The sequence below is a fragment of the Salvelinus fontinalis genome, chromosome 20, assembly GCF_029448725.1.
Source record: "Salvelinus fontinalis isolate EN_2023a chromosome 20, ASM2944872v1, whole genome shotgun sequence".
Lineage (NCBI taxonomy): Eukaryota > Metazoa > Chordata > Actinopteri > Salmoniformes > Salmonidae > Salvelinus > Salvelinus fontinalis.
In genome coordinates, this window is record NC_074684.1 from 20,151,751 (window position 1) to 20,171,645 (window position 19,895).

Consider the following 19,895-nt stretch of genomic DNA (forward strand, 5'->3'; position numbering starts at 1 on the left):
TGAAAGAGGAGGCTGCCATGTTTAATGTTGTGGCTCTGACTAAGACTGTTACTTCTCTCCACTAGTGTCATCATCATGCTCAAGTTAACTCTCCTCTCCCTGACTCCTGCAGGTGAAAACTGTAAAGTCAAGGACCCCAGAAGTGGCTACATGTTTGACATGAGTTCCCTGTCAGGGAAGGACTACATGGTGAAGAGTGGCCAGTACCAGTACCACTTATCTGTCTGTGGGGGGCTTCAGAGAGGGATCTGCACACACAAAGACACAGGCAGTGACCAGGTGTCAGTCTGTCAGGTGGAAGGCAGCACCCACAGAATTGCCGGTATGTAAACCTGTATAAAATACTTGGTCTTTAAAAAAGCTTTGATTTTGGTTTGTTAGTAACTGATCAAAAACCTCAGGCATGTTGCTTTTGTTTTATAATGTATTAGGCATGGCCTCCCAGACTCTGAGCTATGTTGGAGAACAGCTGGTACTCAACTACACTGGTGGGGAGACCTGCCATAGGATCTATCAGAGATCCACAGCGATCTACTTCTCCTGTCATCCTAAAATGAACCCTGTGAGTCTGAGCGTAGCGAAAGAGGAAACCTCTAATGCAACTTCTCTGCTTGTCCCAATGTGTGCTTGGATGTGGTAGTTACTGGGGTTGTTTTGTGTTGTTTCTGCCTATAGGGGGTGCCAGAATTTATCAAGGAGACTGCAGAGTGCACCTACCTCTTTACCTGGCGTACAGCTCTCGCCTGTATCCCCGTGAAAACTACCAGCTGCTCATACCAGTACGCATAGTCATATTTTATTATATTCTGGGAGCCCTCTCCCAACCACAACCTTCTCTTTCTCCCAGACAATGACTGGTTTCCCCTTTTGTTTCTTATCTTTCTAACTACTTTTTATTCTTCCTCTCACAGAGATTCTAATGGAAACTCGTACGACCTCTCCTCTCTGGCCCTGAACTCCAGAAACTGGGTGGTGGAGCCCAGCACTGGGAAGCAGGAGCGCTACTACATCAATGTCTGCAAGTCTCTGGTGCAAGAGGGGGGTAAGTGCCTATCCTCAACACCAGCATCCTTTAAATGAAGGACACTGGTGGTGCCTATATCCTTTTTTATTTCCCCATTTGTGTGAACAAATATCAGCATTCTCAAAGTCTTCATTCACTATTTGAATGTGGTGCAATTATGCTCGCCTTCTGAACCATGGGATACATATTTCTCTCCTCATGTTGTAGGCTCCTGGAAGTGTCCGTCCAACGCAGCGTCCTGTCTGAAGAGTGGGGAGCACTATGTGAGTCTGGGAGAGGCAGAGTCTGCCCCACAGTGGGATCAGAACATCCTTGTACTCAAGTACACCAACGGAGAGATGTGTTCCGGTGGACAAAGGAATAAGAGCACTATCATACGCTTCAAATGTGACCGGGACAAAGTGGTAAGGGATTATAGACATCACACACATGCAGATACACACATTACGCATAAACACAAATATGCACACGCACAGATATGCACACACACAATAGGTAGAGCATGGCGTTTGCCACGCCAGTGTTGTGGGTTCGATTCTCACGGGGGACCAGTATGAAAATGAATGCACTCACTACTGTAAGTCCCTCTGGATAAGAGTGTCTGCTAAATGACTCAAATGTAACTGAGTAGACGGACTGTGTTTCTGCCCCAGGACTCAAGACCAACCCTGATCATGGCCATAGAGGACTGTGTCTATACCTTTGTGTGGTTCACTGCAGCCGCCTGCCCCCTCAACAGCAGCCAGCATGGCGACTGCAGAGTCACCAATCCAGTCACCGGTGAGTGCCATTCCCACGCACAGCCACTGAAAACTGAAAGACCGCTGCCTGCACTAGACCATATTAAAAAAATTGGAGAAAGTATTTGCAGTTAGTATGATTATCATTGAAAAATACCATAATTCTCATAGAATCTCAGTGTAGTAGTTTTTTTTTTTTTTTTTTAACATTTGGACACGTGTATGTATGTATGTACTGTGTTGCCCTCCTGAACCCAGGCCACCTCTTTGACCTGAATGGACTAAGCCAGGAGGGAGGCTACACTGTGTATGACAACCTGGACCCTGGGAAGATGTTCCGGCTCAACGTGTGTGGGGAAGTGGCCAACGCAGGCTGTGGGCCAGACACAGGTAAGACCATATTCTATCTAACAAGCTCTGGGTTGGCTGGGAAAGCTCTAATACTGGTCAAAGCCACATCCCCTCAGGAATCAATCAACAGGACTGCCAATGTGTCTGCCATCCAGCAGTGATCAGCTTACTGAGCCATGGACCAGACAGGGGTCCCAAGACAACTGTGTAGAAATTAAGCAGACATTTCTAGACGATGTTGGTTTATTCAGTGGTATTTTGTATTAGGTCTGTGGCTCTGCTTTAGACTTAGGACTGTGAGGCTGGTTCTCTAATATGTTACCTTCCTGGATGAAGAGAACTAGATGTTCAAAGACATTCAAGCATTCACATGAGACATTTTGAAACTGAAAAAGCTAACAAAAAATGTGGCGCAGCGGTCTAAGGCACTGCATCACGTGCTTTAGACCCGGACATCACTACAGACCCGGGTTCGATCCCGGGCTGTATCGGGAGTCCCATAGGGCGCAGCGCACAATTGGCCCAGCGTCGTCTGGGTTAGGGGAGTGTTTGGCCAGGGGGGGTTGGCTGGGAGGGTTTTACTTGGCTCATCGCACTCTAGCGACTCTGGCGGGCCGGGCGCCTGCAGGCTGACCTCAGACGTCAGTTGAACGGTGTTTCCTCCTCTGGCTTCCGGGTTAAGCGGGCGGGTGTTAAGAAGCACGGTTTGGCAGGTTATGTTTCAGAGGACGCATGACTTGACCTTCGGCTCCCGAGCCTGTTGGAGTTGCAGCGATGAGACAAGATCGAAAGTAGGGAGGAAAAGGGGGTGAAATACAAAATAAACATACATTTAAAAAAATAATAATAATAAATGAATCCTGTGCAAAATTTCTAGAAATGGAGTGCTTAGACTTGAGTTTGATCAACGTAGACAGTCTGTTCAGTTGCTTATGGTAATGTAGTTGTTTGTGCGTGAAGGTGCAGGTGTGTGTATCAATGAGACCAAGAGTGCTCTGAGTGGTGGGCGGGCCAGCAGGAAGCTGTCATACCTGGACCAGGTGGTGGAACTGACCTATGAGGGTGGGGCTGTGTGTGCAGCCAACCCCGCCATCACACACAAAAGCATCATCAGCTTTGTATGCAAGGCCCACGGAGAGGCCAGCACGGGGCCAGTACTGGTGTACTCAGACAAGAACACGTGCACACACTTCTTCTCCTGGCACACGCCCCTGGTGTGCGAACAGCAGGTAATTACAAGTGTTTTTTCCCAATTCCAAAACAACCCGTAGCCTCATACTCCCTAGACTGAGTATAACTGAAAAGATTAGATAGACATAAGTAATATGGCAATTTGCATTACCTAGCCCCTAATTGATAGGTGGAATTTCTTCGATAGTGCTTACCAGTCATGCCAGTGAGCCCTTGATGTAAATTCATTTCAAACAAGTCAATGTACTGGTCATCTATTGTTACTGATGTAACTGACTGTCTGTGTTGAATAACCAAACTACATGCATGTGCTGCTTTACACAGGTGACTGAAAGGTTTTCTTAATACTTAATAATGTTTTGTCTGCTGAATTACCTCAACTGACATCATATTGAGGTGTTCAGATCTCAACCAACAGCTGTCAACTTTCTATTCAAATTTGGTGTACTGTATTGGGTGTATTATATCTAATAGGCAATTTAATATGTAAACATCTGATGTATCTTTTTTCTTTGCTAGTCCCCATCGTCTCTCTCTTTCATGATGTTTCCATAGGTGAAGTGTTCAGTCCTGAACGGCTCTACCCTTATCGACCTGACTCCTCTGATCCATGTGACGGGCTACTACATGGCCACAGACGAGGACCTGGTGGACAAGGACCAGTCCCCTGACTTTTACATCAACATCTGCCAGCCCCTCAACCCCATCCCTGGGGTCACCTGTCCCCCAGGGGCCGCTGTCTGCATGGACCCTGACGAGGGGCCCCCTATAGTGAGTCACACGCAGAGAAACGCATGCGCACCACAACACACACAGCAGAAATGAAGACTCTTTAATAGTATTCATTCTGTGTTTACAAACCAGCATGCTCAAGGATTTATCTCTCTGTCTCTCTCCTGCTAACAGGACATTGGTCGAATCACTTCCACCCCGGAGTTCAACAGCATGACCAATGAGGTGTCAATCACCTTCAATAGCACCACCACCTGCCCCTCTGACTCCACCCAGAACTACACTTCCACCATCCTGTTCACCTGCCAGAGAGGCCTGGAGCTGGTCAGTACCACATTTTTCACAGATGGAGTGTCTATATATTAGTGACCTTTTCTCACTGATGGTTCTTGTGTTGAAAGCTGGCAGAAATAGAAGTAATGCCTTTGCAGAATGAAAGCCTCTTTCCTGTCCCCCCAGGGCTCGCCCCAGATGATCAGGAAGCAGGACTGTATATATGTGTTTGAATGGGCCACTCCGCTGGTCTGTCCTGATGCCACTCAGACCAGTTTCTGTAACCTAACTGACTCACAGCTGCAGTTCACCTTTGACCTCTCACCCCTCTCTGGGGAGATCCAGGTGGGTTGACCTTTCATACGTGGCCTCTTACCCTCGATATACCTACTTCTACTTAGCTATATTTCTTATCTATGCATTAACACACAGTTGTCCATGTGTTAGGTGGACAGGGCTTTCTTTCTAAGTAGTTATTCTGTTTCATGATGCCTTTCATCCTTGTTGATACCCTTTGTCTTTCTCTTCCAGGTGCCCGGCGTCGGTTCAGAGACCTATAAGATCAATGTGTGTGGGGCGGTGACGGACCCCAAATGTAAGAACAGTGCAGTGTGTATGCGGTCGCCGGGCGTTTCAGCATTCTCCTATGGCATCAGCCAGGCCATGACTATGGACTACAAACACGAGGAGCAGGCTGTCATTATGCAGTACGGAGGAGGAGACATCTGCCCAGCAGGTTAGACTGTTCTCAGTCAGTCCTGCCTCTGAATCTATGACCAAGCCGCTAATGACACCTATATATATGGTGTTATTTAAGATGCGACCTATGATGCCTTGATGTGGTGTTGTATCCCAAAGTGAAGCTCATTTGAGACAAAATATAGTGCTGTTTTTTTTATTGCTGTACATGTTTTCCTTTTTAGTGACTGAGAATGAGGAGGTGTGCGTGTTTCCCTTCAACTTCCTGAAGAAGTCGTACACAGCGTGTACAACCGAGGGCAGGATGGATGGGAGAGACTGGTGTGCCACCACCAGCGACTTTAACAAGGACAGGAAATGGGGATTCTGCGCTAATGGTAATTACTGGTCGAAGCAATGCTTTTAGGCGATCTTGTATAATGTGGAACGGAGTTGGCTCTGGGCTTAACTGTGCTCAATACTGCTGTGTGTGTCGTCTCCCTCTCAGTTACAGGGAAGAGGCAGTCTTCCATCCTGTTCACCTGTGACCAGTCAGCCGGCCATGGCACCCCAGAGCTTCTCAGTGAGACAGGAGGCTGCGCTGCCACCTTCCAGTGGAGAACCACGACTGTATGCCCACCCAAGAAGATGGAGTGTAAGCTGGTGAACCAGCACCAAACTTACGACCTGCGCACCCTCTCCTCTCTCACAGAGCCCTGGAAGTTCAGCCACAACAAAATGGCGTATGTTTAGCTTTTCCCTACTCCTTCTCTGTATCTTCCTCTCTCCCTCCTACTCCTCTCCCATTCTGTCTTTCTCTCCCTCTGTACAACTTGATGATGAGTGAAAATGCACGGTAGTGGCAAGCTGTTAGAAAAAAACCTATTTGAGCTTTAGCTTGGCTGTGCTGTCTCCAGGTACTATATCAACCTGTGCCAGGGGATCCATGGGGGCCTGCCAGACTGCCCTGAGGGAGCCACGGTGTGCCGGAGGACCAGCGAGGGGAAGACCCAGACCCTGGGCCGTGTCTACACCCAGAAGATGGCCGTCTCTGGTGGGTCTTACAGCTCCCTCACACCCACACCTTAGCAGGACTGGAGGAAACTCTTTCAAAATTGGAATGTCATGTGTTACGTTTCACATTGTTCTTGGGCTTGTGTCCCAACCCACTAAAATAAGCTGTGATAGATGTATTGCCTTAACCAACCCTCCCTCTCCCAGATAAGAAGATCCTAGTGAGCTACACCATGGGAGACACTGTGTGTGGAAACGGCCTCAAGGCCAAGACAGTGGTCCAGCTGACCTGTGGTCCTAATATAGGCCAGCCCAAGCTGCTGAGGTGAGTGGGCTGTAAGCAGTTAGCTTGGGAGAGCCTCTTTGCCTGTAGCCTTGTCCCAGATCTGTTTGTGACAGATAACCAGCTGCTATGGTTGTTTGCTATACAGCACAAACAGATCTGGGACCTGGCCTTCTCTCCTACAGAGGAAAGCCAGCTGGCCTCCAGTCAGCAACTAATATGTGGATCTGTGGGCAAAACAAACTTATTAATCTCAATAACACTAGGAAAAGTTACTGAATGGCCAAGTTGGAGGCACTTTAACCTCCTTCGTAGTTGAAAATTGACCATTTAAATGTCCTTTTCAACTCTTGAACGTCATGTTTATTTTTCTAGTTCAACTTATTCATCGCTCACGGTTTCATTTGTCGCTCTTTCAAGGATTCCTGTTAACGCTCACACAGACACATATACTGTACACACTCTCTGACTAAATGTCTGTGTCTCTGTGCTTAGCGTGGATGAAGCCTCGTGTGAGTTTGTGCTGGGCTGGGAGACGCGTGCGGCATGCGCTGCTCAACAACGTGAGGTGGTGATGGTCAACGGAACCATCAAAGTCCCCGATACAGGTGCCAACTTCAGCCTGGGGGCCCTCTACTACAGGTGACACCTCTCACCACTAACACAGTTCAATCAACCAACTTTATTGTCACAACAACCTAGGCCACCTCTCCATTCTAGTCCCGTGTAGCTCAGTTGGTACAGCATGGTGCTTGCAACGCCAAGGTTGTAGGTTTGATTCCCATGGGGGACCAGTATAGAAAAAATATCTGCAATCTTTTTTTGTAACGGTCATAAAGCTAGAGTTAAACAATTAACCCTGGTAATATTATATTGACACCTGTTATGAGTCAAGTTCATGTGCTGAGCCAAAAACATGTTGTTTTTTTTACATGTTTTAAAAAAGAATGTTTACATGTTATCTTCCAGGTCATTGATCATAGGTCAAAGCATAGAATTATGAATTAGAATACTAGAATGGAGATGAACCTTCTTATGATGGTCCAAAGATCAGCCATGTTTGTCAGGGAGCTGGTCAACTATGGTTTTGCCAGTGCTGTGATAAGATATTGTGTAAAACAATGAATGTGAATAATTTATTTTCACGGTATGTGTATTAACTAGCTAGCTAGCCAGCCAATCTGTAATAGAGGAATGATTCCATAAATGTTTCAAATTTAACTCCCAATAAGCCAACATTCCATTCAAACAATGCAGTCAATTCACAGCCATACACTGGCTCAAATCAGTTGATAATAGGACTTTGACAAGTTGTAAATGCAACAAATGATCATATAATAGCACTCACGACTTTCCAAGAAAACAAAATCTGTGATATTTATGGTCTGTTTACATATATTCTAGAAGCTATTTATACAAAAATTGTGAATAAAGCCTGTATAAACTATATTTATAATTCCAATACACAATTTCTGATACATCACATGCCTTACTTTTATTTTCCTGCATAAGTCAAAGCAGAAAATACTGCCATTCATTCCAATTAGACTGGTTTTGGATTTCTCCCTGACTAAGATGGCTGCCATTTTGGGCCATTGTGGAACTTTGAGGGTTTATGACAATCCCTCTAGTAATTTAATATGATCTCTATGGGTCAAAGCCTCTTATGTCATAAATGGTCAAATGTTGCTCTGGCTTCTTAACTGCCTAAATGCCTATTACAACACCAGTGGGCCTTTGATGCAATTGAACCTCTCTACAGTTGCAGCAGGGAACATAAAACAAATGTTTAGAAATGTACTAGAGGGAAGATAAAATAAGCCTTTTATGAATGTACTCAGGCCAGGTTTTTTGTCCGTCTGTCCACTCTGTAGGCTCCACCAGGCCTCTGGGGACATTCGCTCCAATGGGGACAAGTACATCTATGACATTCAGCTGTCAGGCATCACCGACAGCTCCTTCTCCATGTGTCTCGGGGCCAACATCTGCCAGGTGAAGATCAACGGAGACTACAGTAGGAAGATCGGCTCCTCCAGCAAGGCCAAGTACTACATCAAAGGTAAGACACAAGCTAGACACAGGTTTACTCCAAAGTGGTCTGGGCCTTTGGGGAATAGAGTATGGGTGGGTTTGGATCGTGGTGTTGAACATCCTCAGTGCCTCACCTTGCAAACATCCTCAGTGCCTCACCTTGCACTTATTAAAGATGAGACGGATGTCAACATCACTCACAAGATACAGTAATTGGTAATCATGTATACTTACATTGACGTCAATGACTCAAGGAGCTCACTCCATTAAGCTGCTTGTGATTGACGGATGGACTCTTTCTCCTCAGGTGGTAACCTGGACGTGCTGGTCCCATCGGAGTCTGTGTGTATGCGGGACAATTCCAATACGGTGTCGTCGGCCATCTTGTTCCAATGTAACCCCTCAGCCGGGGAGGGCATCCCAGAGTTTCTGTTGGAGACGGACGGATGCCAGTACCTCTTCATCTGGCACACCTCCACTGTCTGTGGCCTAGTGTGAGTGAACAACTCGACACACAGACATCAGGATAATGTTTAGTTGTTTCAAAAAAGGAGAAAACACTTTTTAACAGGAAGTACTACCTGAAGTTGGCCTATTAAAAGGCTTTTCAACTTCAGCTTTAAAGCGCTTTCTTCCAGTTGTGTCTATTGAAAGCGACCCAGAGCTGTTAATTCTATTACCAGTCCATACATTGAATTGGACTTTGAATTTGAATGAAAGATGCTGTATAAAGTAGAAGTGTGACATTTTGTCTGGTGTGCCGTACAGAACTGTGGATACCTCCGAGTCCAAGCAGACTGATGATGATAGAGGGGAGGACCATAGGGCCTTGTCTGGGAGGAGCCAGGCTGTGGGGGCGGTCCTGAGTGTGCTATTGGTTGTGCTGACCATCTGTCTGCTGGTTCTGCTACTGCACAAACGAGAGAGGAGGTAGAGACATCTCGCATAGGGGCTATAGATACTAATTTGTGAATACCGCTTCAGTGTGTTTTGGTCATATGGTACATGCATCCTATTATCTTTTCCTAAATATTTTCTATTTCCAGGGAGCTGGTTATACAGAAAGTGATTGGATGTTGCAGGAGAGGAAACCCTGTTTCTTATAAATACTCCAAGGTATCCACACCAATAAACCCTATAGTACAGATCAAATCAACCAGCTACAGTATATAGTCTCTTCAATTCTGTTTATATTTTAAAGTAATTGATTCCATGTCAATGATGGTGTGGTGAGTTCCCAGTGCTGAATCTTCTCGTCTGTCTGTTTGTCCCTGCAGGTGACCATGGATGATGAGGGAGGGGACGATGAGATGGAGTGGCTGATGGAGGAGATGGAGGCCCCAGCCATGTCCTCTCGCCTCGGGAAGGAGGGCCAGGAGAACGGCCACATCACCACCAAGCCCGTCAACGGCGACGCCCTGCGCTCCTTCTCCCTGGACGAGCAGGAGGACAGTGAGGACGAGGTCCTATCTGTCCCCGGGGTGCGTGTCCATGGTGGTCGGACCACTCTACGGCCCTCGAGCTCCAGGACCCGCACTTCAGGACCCCTCCGCAGCGCCCTGCTGGAGGAGGAGAGTGATGAGGACCTGGTGGGGCTCCTGGAGGACAGGGGGAGGAGGGGAAGGGCCAAGCCTCACCGTGACGACAGACCCCCCCACAGGAAACAACAAGAGCCCCAGGATGACAGCGATGAGGACCTGCTGAGAGTGTGAGGGACTCCCCATTCTCCCGTCCACCTGAACTAATATCTCTCTCTTACTCTTTCTCTCTCTCTTTCTCTGAATGTCTCCACACAACGACGACAACGCAAGAAAGCTGAAACCCTTAGAGGCGTTTTGTTTATTTTGTAAAGGGAACGATGCAGAATGTCTGTTGGCTGTTTACAGTTTTAAAGAGCAGATTTTTTTGGGGGGGGCCTCTTCGAAAGAAGTCGATGCCTTCCTGATGAGTGTTTTCATCAATTCATTGTTTTTGTACTGTTTGATTTAATTTATGTCCATAGGTAATGGTATTCTATTTTGTCACTTTCATCTTCCTGAGAATTGCTTATTCAAGTTTTTTAATATTTAATTTTGTGTTCTGATTTTCTCTGTAAAACTCTATACTGCTAACCTTGCCAGGATTGGACATGATTGGCCTCTGCGTGAATGGATTGTTGTGAAAATGGAAAATAAGTTATTGGGAAAACAGGGACTTGAAACTGTGTTGCTCAAACCATAACTCATTGGTACATGAGATTCTTAGGTTGTATTTTTTTTTAGAGTTCCCTAAATTGTATTTATTCAACAACAGTATATCAAATCATCATGTGGTTTTGTACTTGCACTCCATATGTACCATATGTATAACAGGCACAGCTAGTTCCTGTATCTGTTAAATGCTATAAATTAACTTTGCTTCTAGATGTTGCCTTGTTAAAGTCATGACCTAAGTTTATTTGAAAAGGGATGTTTTCTGTAGAGCTGAAACTCACTTTTTGCCAAATTGCATGTGCTATCCCTCATAAATGGAAGTCATGAAAGTTGTAGCTAGTGCCATTAAAGATGCAATGTATTTGTGAGCTTGAGATCCCCTTTTCGGTCTTACTCAGCCATATTTATCCCTTTACTGGGTCTTTAGCAGAAATCACAGTATTACCTTTCTGGGAAAATATGTATTATTTGAAATTAATTTTGCATTTATCAGTTGGCACACACAAGTACACAAATCACATGTACATAGGCAGTCACTTATTCCACTCATGTATTTGCAGTTGGGACAATGTCTCATATTAATGTCAGTGGTACAGAACAGTAATTAGAAAAAGCTTTTGAAGTGGAACTTGCCTCACTAACCAGTCTGGCTACAGGATTCTTGTTACCGTTGTCTCTCTTCAGACTTCAAATTGGAGAGTTTCTTTGTTATGCCAGTGTTTATCACCAGTGTTGAAGCTAATGTTCACACACTTATTAGCAAGCCGCTGGCCATAGCGACCTTATCCCAAAAATAATGGTTCACCTTTCAGGGTATTTATTAAGGTTTGTAGCTGTACGTGTTATTAATAGGAGAAACGTTTTGGAATAACAGCAGAAAAAAATTCACAATGTTCACAAATTCACAATGCGAGATTATAAAATATATCTAATTTTGCATTTATTTTCATAAGTTTCCACACCTCCAAGATCATGAATTGAAATTGTGACATGACTGCACAAAGGCTAATATTTAAAACAGACATTACTGTAGAAGTCAGATGGAGAAAAAAAACAAGAAAAAAAAAACTAAGACTTCAAACCATTGCAAGTCAGTGTTTGAGTTTGGTCCCTGAGAAAAAATGAGATGTCTTCAGGTACTTTGATATGGGGAAAGATCACTTGCTACCTTTCTTCAGGAGTGATGGAAAGTAATCCTGTGTGGTAGTAATGTGAAGGAAATCCTTGCTCGTTGTATAATGTCTAGGTCTGCTGTAAGCACCAAAGCACCTCTGCTTGGTTCATCTGTGTGGGTATGAATAATGGGATATGGAGCTCCATTCTGATGAGTTGGTACTTTTGGAGGTGATTTGGTTCTTGTATGTTACTTTCTCAAACATGTTTTACTGCTTTTTGTCTGTTTTCATGTTTAAATTTTGATGTAAAAATGTTGCATTATTTGAATAAAAAAAGAGCTCAGCTGTCCACTGTTGTTTCTAGTAAAGAGTAACATCATTTAGCACTTCCAGGATTGTGGAGATTTCACTAAGGTTACTATGAAAGGTCAACAGGTTGATGCATTTATTGAACAGAACCTCAGAAGTCTCAGTACTGTACACCAGTACTGTATGTTTCCCCAGTCATAAATCACTGAGGCTTCAAAAGGAAAATGTGAGGTAGACCTACATTTCTGTAAGATCAATCATTCTTTTGACCATGTATACACTAATGTATACTGTAACAATGAACATTTTGTGGTTTGTGATGGACCGTCAATGAATGTGTTATTGGATTTGGCCCTTCATCTAACCAAACAGATTATTAAAGAATTCTGTAGAGTTCAATTGCAAGATCCCCATGACGTCTGAAGCCTGCTCTAGTGAACGTGTCTAAATGCATCGTCAGTCACTGATAGGTCGAAGGTCAACCTCTGTTGGACCTTTGATTGTTTTCACACCATTGAAAAACCATGGTCAGGTCTTTCTGCAGTCACAAATGTCTTAGTGACTGAAAACTGCAACCATATACATGTACACTTTTGATGACAACCTAGAGGAGGCGGGCAAGCTGGGGTGATCCCAGAAGTGAATCCTTTTCCTGCTCTGCATGGTCTCCATGCCATGGGTCTACGTAGGCATTATGTTCCAGGGGTTCACCCCATAGCATTGGTGCCGGGACTCAGGAGTGAGTCAGATCCGGCAGAGCTGTGGCTGGAACCTGATGGACGCCAGAAAGATCACGATCCCTCTGGTCAACACCTCAGGAGTGCTGGTCCACAGTCAGTGTGAGCAGTATGACCTGGACTGGAACAATACGGGTCTGACCTGTGACAACCCAGTCTGACCTTACCGACGCCCACTGCAGCAAAGCTCCCATGACCTCCTGCAAGGTAGGCTGGGAGTATGACTACGAAGTCAGGCAGTCCTTTGTGACCAAGGTGAAAACTTTATGAAATATTCATGAAATATATGTTCAATTTTAATTGAATGTCAGAACAAAGAACCGATTAAAATGGCAGTGAATGATAAGGTATTGGTGAATTTCAGTTTGACCTGGTGTGTGCTGTTGTCTGGGCGGTAGACATATTCCAGGCGACACTCAATGTGGGCTTCTTCATAGGCAGCATAGCCATTGGATACCTGGCTGACAGATACCGAAGGCTATGTGGGTCAGACAGAAGATCCCACCAGTGCAGATTTCTTACTGACTTAATGAGAAAAAGTGAAGGAAAATGGACTTGCTAAAAGAGAGTGAACCCTGAATGAAAGACATACACTTCTGAAATACTATGTGCAGAGATGGAAAAATGAAATATAAAGATTTGAATTTCCATCCTCTGGGTGTTCCTTTTTCTCCATTTTAGATTTGTCAGAAAGAAGAGCTTCTTAGTGTCCAACCTCATGAATGGGATTTTGGGAATCCTTGTAGCATGGTCTCCAAATTGAGTATCCATGCTAGTCTTCTGAGCATTCTATGGCTTTGGTGTCAAGGGAGGGTGGCTGGATATGTACTGAGTATGACAACATTGCTTTTTTTAGACAATGTCTAAAACCTTAACATGTGAATTATAATTTTACATTTCAAATTGTAGTTTTAGAAATTGTAGTTGTAATAATCACATCATATTGCACTTGTGGAGATAGTACGTCAGTCACAACACTTTTGACTATAGCATCATGTCAGAGGCTTCCTCTCTCATCCATAGGTCACGACTTCCACCGAAGTCGGTCCCTCTCCTTGTTTGGGCAGCGTTCGGCGGTCAACGTCGCCGGCTTTCTAGCTACTGCCGATCCACTTTTAATTTTCCATTTGTTTGTCTTTGTTTCACATACCTGTTGTCAATCCCACAATCACTTGTTCATTAATTAACTCTCTGTTCCCCACATGGTTTTTGTGAGTGATTGTTTATGTGTAATTTCGGTCCGTCTGTGTGTGCTCAAGATGTTACTTTGTATATTTGTATTTTTTGAGTAAAGCACGTTTTTTTACTCGTATCTGCTGTCCTGCGCCTGAGTCTCTCACCAGCAACACATGGGACTCGTTACATATCCTCTGTGTCCTGTCCTCATGCCCTGCTTCTACCCCCTCTCCTCAGTCACTGAGCTGATAGGAGTAGAGTACAGGAGAACTGTGGGAGTCGTCTACCAGATGTTCTTCTACTTCATCAGACTGGCTTTGGCTGCAGGTGATCATCACTGCACCTTACATCCTCTTCCTGTCCTACTACTGGTAAGACCTGGAACTGCCTCATACTGTAGATATTCAGGTAGATTTTTGTTTGTGTGTTTCATGTATTCAAGATTTTTATATTGAATTTTCTATTCAGCAAAGAAAGCTGTGGAGATCACTGAGGCAATAGCTAGAGAAAACAAGAAAACCCTCTCCAATAACATTGTGAGTAATTAGTGCTTTGAAGAATATATCAAATTGAAGAAAAGAAAGAATGCTCCAGTTACTGAAATGTAGTTTGTTATTACACACATTTGGCTGATGTATCGTACAGACACTCACAGACAGCACTGCATGTTAAACTAGATTGAAGAATAACTTTCATACGCTACTGTGTCTTACATACAATGAGAGACGGCAATGCCAAGACCTCAACTGTCTCATTCATGGACCTAATCAGAACTCCAAACATGAGAAAACACATCTTCATCCTCACTAGTTTCAACTGGTAAAACCTTTTCCACAAACAACAAGAAAATATCAAGAACTATAATAGCCTTATTAATCACAACTATATGTTTTCCTTTACAGTCACTTAGATCCCTCAGTAAATAACTTGTGTCTTTCCTCCAGGTTCACTAGTGCTATTGTCTATGTAACAGTATAACTTTACACCGTCCCCTCGCCCCGACACGGGCGCGAACTAGGGACCCTCTGCACACATCAACAACTGACACCCACGAAGCGTCGTTACCCATCGCTCCACAAAAGCCGCGGCCCTTGCAGAGCAAGGGGCAACACTACTTAAGTCTCAGAGCAAGTGACGTAACTGATTGAAATGCTACTAGCGCGCACCCGCTAACTAGCTAGCCATTTCACATCCGTTACACTCACCCCCCTTTCAACCTCCTCCTTTTCCGCAGCAACCAGTGATCCGGGTCAACAGCATCAATGTAACAGTAAACTTTTACGTCGTCCCCTCGCCCCGACACGGGCGCGAACCAGGGACCCTCTGCACACATCAACAGTCACCAATGAAGCGTCGTTACCCATCGCTCCACAAAAGCCGCGGCCCTTGCAGAGCAAGGGGCAACACTACTTAAGTCTCAGAGCAAGTGACGTAACTGATTGAAATGCTACTAGCGCGCACCCGCTAACTAGCTAGCCATTTCACATCCGTTACACTCACCCCCCTTTCAACCTCCTCCTTTTCCGCAGCAACCAGTGATCCGGGTCACGGCACCAATGTAACAGTATAACTTTACACCGTCCCCTCGCCCCGACACGGGCGCGAACTAGGGACCCTCTGCACACATCAACAACTGACACCCACGAAGCGTCGTTACCCATCGCTCCACAAAAGCCGCCTCCCTTGCAGAGCAAGGGGCAACACTACTTAAGTCTCAGAGCAAGTGACGTAACTGATTGAAATGCTACTAGCGCGCACCCGCTAACTAGCTAGCCATTTCACATCCGTTACATCTACCAGGGTCTTATTATGCACCTCGGAATTCTGGGGGAGATGTATACATTGACGTCCTGATCTCTGGCTTGGTGGAGTTCCCTGCTGCCTTCCTCTTCACCATCGACCGTATTGGACAGCGTCTTCCCTTTGCTACGGCTAACATTGTAGCAGGAGCATCTTGCTTCACCACTGATATGATCCCTGAGAGTGAGTCTATGTCTACTGTCTATGATAACATTGATGTCAAATAGCAATGACCTGCCAGGTTGAATGTGCATTAAATTATTTTCTTTCTCTCATTTACAGGTATGTTCTGCTTCAGAACAGTTGTGACCTGCATTGGCGTTTGGGCATCATCATGGCTTTTGAGATGCTGGTGTTTGTAAACAATGAATTGTACCCCACCTTTGTCAGGTAAGGTTTACCACAGGGGCACAGAAAACAACAATATAGAAATAAATAGCACGACATGGTTGCATCACACAACATTGACAATCAGCATAACAAAAAGTTCAGTTTAATGCTAAAATTCCAGACAGTGATAGTATTGTTTCTCTCCTAAGGAACATGGGTGTGTCAGTGTGCTCCACTCTGTGTGACATCGGATGCATCGTGGCGACATTCCTTCTCTACAGGCTGGCTGTCATCTGGCTGGAGCTGCCACTCATCATCTTCGGTACCTAATTGCAATGTTAGAACATGATTATACACAAGCATTATTAACTTGTAACATATCAATGCTGTATGAAGATGGAATCTTACTGTACCAGTATCTGAATATCTTGAGTTTGAAACTACTCCCGGTTTAACCCACTAAAATCTAGTGTAATTTTGTCAGATGCTTGATTAAGATGCTACCAATTACCAAAGACATTGATAGTCTATTCACAAGAGATTAGCTTGAAACTAATACTTTTGGCTGATAAAGCCACAAGCACAGCTACTTAGGGAATGTTTACAGGCGGGCACTTATATGCTGATGGTGATAAGTCTTTGTGACAAGGGGCCCTTGTGTTTGTGGCTGGTGTTGCTGTTGCCTGAGACCAAAGGTTTACAACTTCCTGACACCATTGAGTTTCCAGATAAGTGAGATTTCTATATATCAGTTTATTTTTTTTCCCTTTTAATTGTACCCCATTTTCTCCCCAAATTCGTGGTATCCAATTGGTAGTTACAGTCTTGTCTCATCGCTGTAACTCCCAAAGGTCGAGAGCCATGCTTCCTCCTAAATACGACCCAACCAAGCCGCACTGCTTCTTGACACAATGCCCGCTTAACCCGAAAGCCAGCCACACCAATGTGAAACACCGTACACCTGGCAACCATGTCAGCGCGCATGCGCACAGCCCATCACAGGAGTCGCTAGAGCGCGATGGGACAAGGACATCCCTGCCGGCCAAACCCTCCCCTAACCCAGACGACGATGGGACTGTGCGCTGTCCCATGGGTCTCCCGGTCGCGAGCCTGGACTTGAACCAGGATCTCTAGTGGCACAGCTAGCAATTGCGATGCAGTGCCTTAAACCACCTCGCCATTTGGGAGGCTCTTATATATGTTTCTATTATTTTTTATAAGCGAATGCGCTGAAATATCATGCTTTCAAACAAAAAGGTTATTGTATTGATAATGTCTGAGGTGAAAATCTATTCATTGTGTTTGTATGTGTTCCTCAAATCAAATAGAATTTTATTGGCCACATACACATGGTTAGCAGATGGTAATGCAAGTGTAGCGAAATGCTTGTGCTTTTAGTTCTGACAGTGCAGTAATATCTAAGTAATCTAACAATTCCCCAACAACTACCTAATACACACAAATCTAAAGGGATGGAATAAGAATATGTACATATAAATATATGGATGAGCGATGGCCGAGCGACATAAGCAAGATGCAGTAGATGGTATAAGATAGAGTATATACATATGAGATTAATAATGTTTACATATCTTACATTACTCAAGTGGCATTGTTTAAAGTGACTAGTCACTCTCTATGTAGGCAGCAGCCTCTCTGAGTTAGTGATTGCTGTTTAGCATTTTTTACATTTTTACATTTTTAGTCATTTAGCAGAGCGACTTATCCAGAGCGACTTACACTAGAGTGCATACATTTTATTACATTTTACATACTGAGACAAGGATATCCCTACCGGCCAAACCCTCCCTAACCCGGACGACGCTATGCCAATTGTGCGTCGCCCCACGGACCTCCCGGTTGCGGCCGGCTGCGACAGAGCGCGAACCCAGAGACTCTGGTGGCGCAGCTAGCACCTAGACCACTGTGCCACCCGGGAGGTCAGCAGTCTGATGGCCTTGCTCAAGACCCTGGTAGCAGTCTGATGGCCTTGAGATAGAAGCTGTCTCTCGGTCCCAGCTTTGATGCACCTGTACTGACCTCGCCATCTGGATGGTAGCGGGGTGAACAGGCCCCGCTGTGACATTGGGTGCTGTAGGTGTCCTGGAGGGCAGGTACTGTAGTTTGCCTCTGGTGATGCGTTGTGCAGTCTGCACCACCCTCTTGAGAGCCTTGCGGTTGAGGGCGGTGCAGTTGCCGTACTAGGTGGTGATACAGCCCGACATGATGCCCTCAATTGTGCATCTGTAAATGTTTGTCAAGGTTTTACATGACAAGCAAAAATTCTTCAGCCTCTTGAAGTTGAAGAGGTGCTGTTGCGCCTTCTTCATCACACTGTCTGTATGGGTGGACCATTTCAGTTTGTCTGTGATGTGTACGCCGAGGAACTTAAAACTTTCCACCTTCTCCACTATTGTCCCTTCGATGTGGATAAGGGGGTGCTCCCTCTGCTGTTTCCTGAAGTCCACGATCATCTCCTTTGTTTTGTTGACGTAGAGTGAGAGGTTGTTTTCCTGACACCACACTCCGAGTGCCCTTAACTCCTCCCTGTAGGCTCTCGTCGTTGTTGGTAATCAAGCCCACCACTGTTGTGTCGTCTGCAAACTTGATGATTGAGTTGGAGGCGTGCATGGCCACGCAGTCACGGGTGAACAGGGAGTACAGGAGGGAACTGAGCATGTACCCTTGTGGGGACCCAGTGTTGAGGGTCAGAGAAGTGGAGATGTTGTTTCCTGCCTTCACCACCTGGGGGCGGCCCCTTAGAAATTCCAGGACCCAAATGCACAGGGCGGGGTTGAGACACAGGACCTCCAGCTTAATGATGAGCTTGGATGGTACTATGGTGTTGAATGCTGAGCTGCAGTCAATGAACAGCATTCTTACATAGGTATTCCTCTTGTCCAGATGGGATAGGGCCGCGTGCAGTGTGATGGCGATTGCATCGTCTGTGGACCTGTTGGGGCGGTACGCAAACTGAAGTGGGTCTAGGGTGGCAGGAAAGGTGGAGGTGATATGATCCTTGACTAGTCTCTCAAATCACTTTATGATGACAGAAGTGAGTGCTACAGGCCGATAATAATTTAGTTCAGTTATCTTTGCCTTCTTGGGTACAGGAACAATGGTGACCATCTTGAAGCATGTGGGGACAGCAGACTGGGATAGGGAGCGATTGAATATGTCTGTAAACACACCAGCCAGCTGGTCTGCGCATGCTCTGAGGATGCGGCTAGGGATGCCGTCTGGACCAGCAGCTTTGCGAGGGTTAACACGTTTAAATGTCTTACTCACATCGGCCACGGAGAAGGAAAGGGTGGTCCGCTGTCCTTGTTAGCGGACGGCGTCGGTGGCACTGTATTATCCTCAAAGCGGGCAAAGAATTTGTTTAGTTTGTCTGGAAGCAATACGTTGGTGTCCGTGACTGGGCTGGAATTATTTTTGTAGTCCGTAATTGCCTGTAGACCCTGCCACATACGTCTAGTGTCTGAGCCGTTGAACTGCGATTCCACTTGGTCAATAGATTTACATTTCTCTTGTTTGATTCCCTTGCGGAGGGAATAACCACACTGTTTATATTCGGCCATATTCCCAGTCGTCTTTCCATGGTTAAATGTGGTTGTTCGCGTTTTCAGTTTTGGTTTTTGGTTAGGGTAGGCTTTAATAGTCACAGTGGGTACAACATCTCCAATGCATTTCCTTATAAACTCACTCACCGTGTCAGCGTATAGATCAATGTTATTCTCTAAGGCTGCCCGGAACATTTCCCAGTCTGTGTGATCGAAACAATCTTGAAGCGTGGATCCCGATTGGTCAGACTAGCGTTGAATGGTTCTAGTCACGGGTACATCCTGTTTGAGTTTCTGCCTATAGGACGGTAGGAGCCAGATGGAGTCATGGTTGGATTTGCTGAAGGGAGGGCGAG

General features: G+C 45.3%; 1 protein-coding gene and 1 pseudogene across 1 annotated transcript in view; both read left to right on the top strand.

The window, feature by feature from the left end:
* The window catches only part of LOC129817485 (cation-independent mannose-6-phosphate receptor-like), a 35,478-nt gene extending 23,505 nt beyond the window's left edge, over nucleotides 1-11,973 (top strand). The window contains exons 27-48 of the mRNA XM_055872760.1: nucleotides 113-322; nucleotides 432-562; nucleotides 676-779; nucleotides 912-1,042; nucleotides 1,232-1,428; nucleotides 1,678-1,804; nucleotides 2,023-2,154; nucleotides 3,076-3,344; nucleotides 3,862-4,077; nucleotides 4,213-4,362; nucleotides 4,498-4,656; nucleotides 4,843-5,047; nucleotides 5,235-5,387; nucleotides 5,498-5,732; nucleotides 5,907-6,043; nucleotides 6,211-6,328; nucleotides 6,782-6,928; nucleotides 8,161-8,345; nucleotides 8,625-8,811; nucleotides 9,086-9,247; nucleotides 9,364-9,433; nucleotides 9,595-11,973. Coding sequence (XP_055728735.1) covers nucleotides 113-322; nucleotides 432-562; nucleotides 676-779; nucleotides 912-1,042; nucleotides 1,232-1,428; nucleotides 1,678-1,804; nucleotides 2,023-2,154; nucleotides 3,076-3,344; nucleotides 3,862-4,077; nucleotides 4,213-4,362; nucleotides 4,498-4,656; nucleotides 4,843-5,047; nucleotides 5,235-5,387; nucleotides 5,498-5,732; nucleotides 5,907-6,043; nucleotides 6,211-6,328; nucleotides 6,782-6,928; nucleotides 8,161-8,345; nucleotides 8,625-8,811; nucleotides 9,086-9,247; nucleotides 9,364-9,433; nucleotides 9,595-10,029 — 3,860 coding nt within the window. The 3' untranslated portion in view covers nucleotides 10,030-11,973. The remainder of the gene's footprint in view (nucleotides 1-112; nucleotides 323-431; nucleotides 563-675; nucleotides 780-911; nucleotides 1,043-1,231; nucleotides 1,429-1,677; nucleotides 1,805-2,022; nucleotides 2,155-3,075; nucleotides 3,345-3,861; nucleotides 4,078-4,212; nucleotides 4,363-4,497; nucleotides 4,657-4,842; nucleotides 5,048-5,234; nucleotides 5,388-5,497; nucleotides 5,733-5,906; nucleotides 6,044-6,210; nucleotides 6,329-6,781; nucleotides 6,929-8,160; nucleotides 8,346-8,624; nucleotides 8,812-9,085; nucleotides 9,248-9,363; nucleotides 9,434-9,594) is intronic.
* Nucleotides 11,974-12,516: 543 nt separating this feature from the next.
* LOC129817926 (solute carrier family 22 member 2-like) lies at nucleotides 12,517-16,712 on the top strand (annotated as a pseudogene).
* The last annotated feature ends 3,183 nt before the right edge of the window (nucleotides 16,713-19,895 follow it).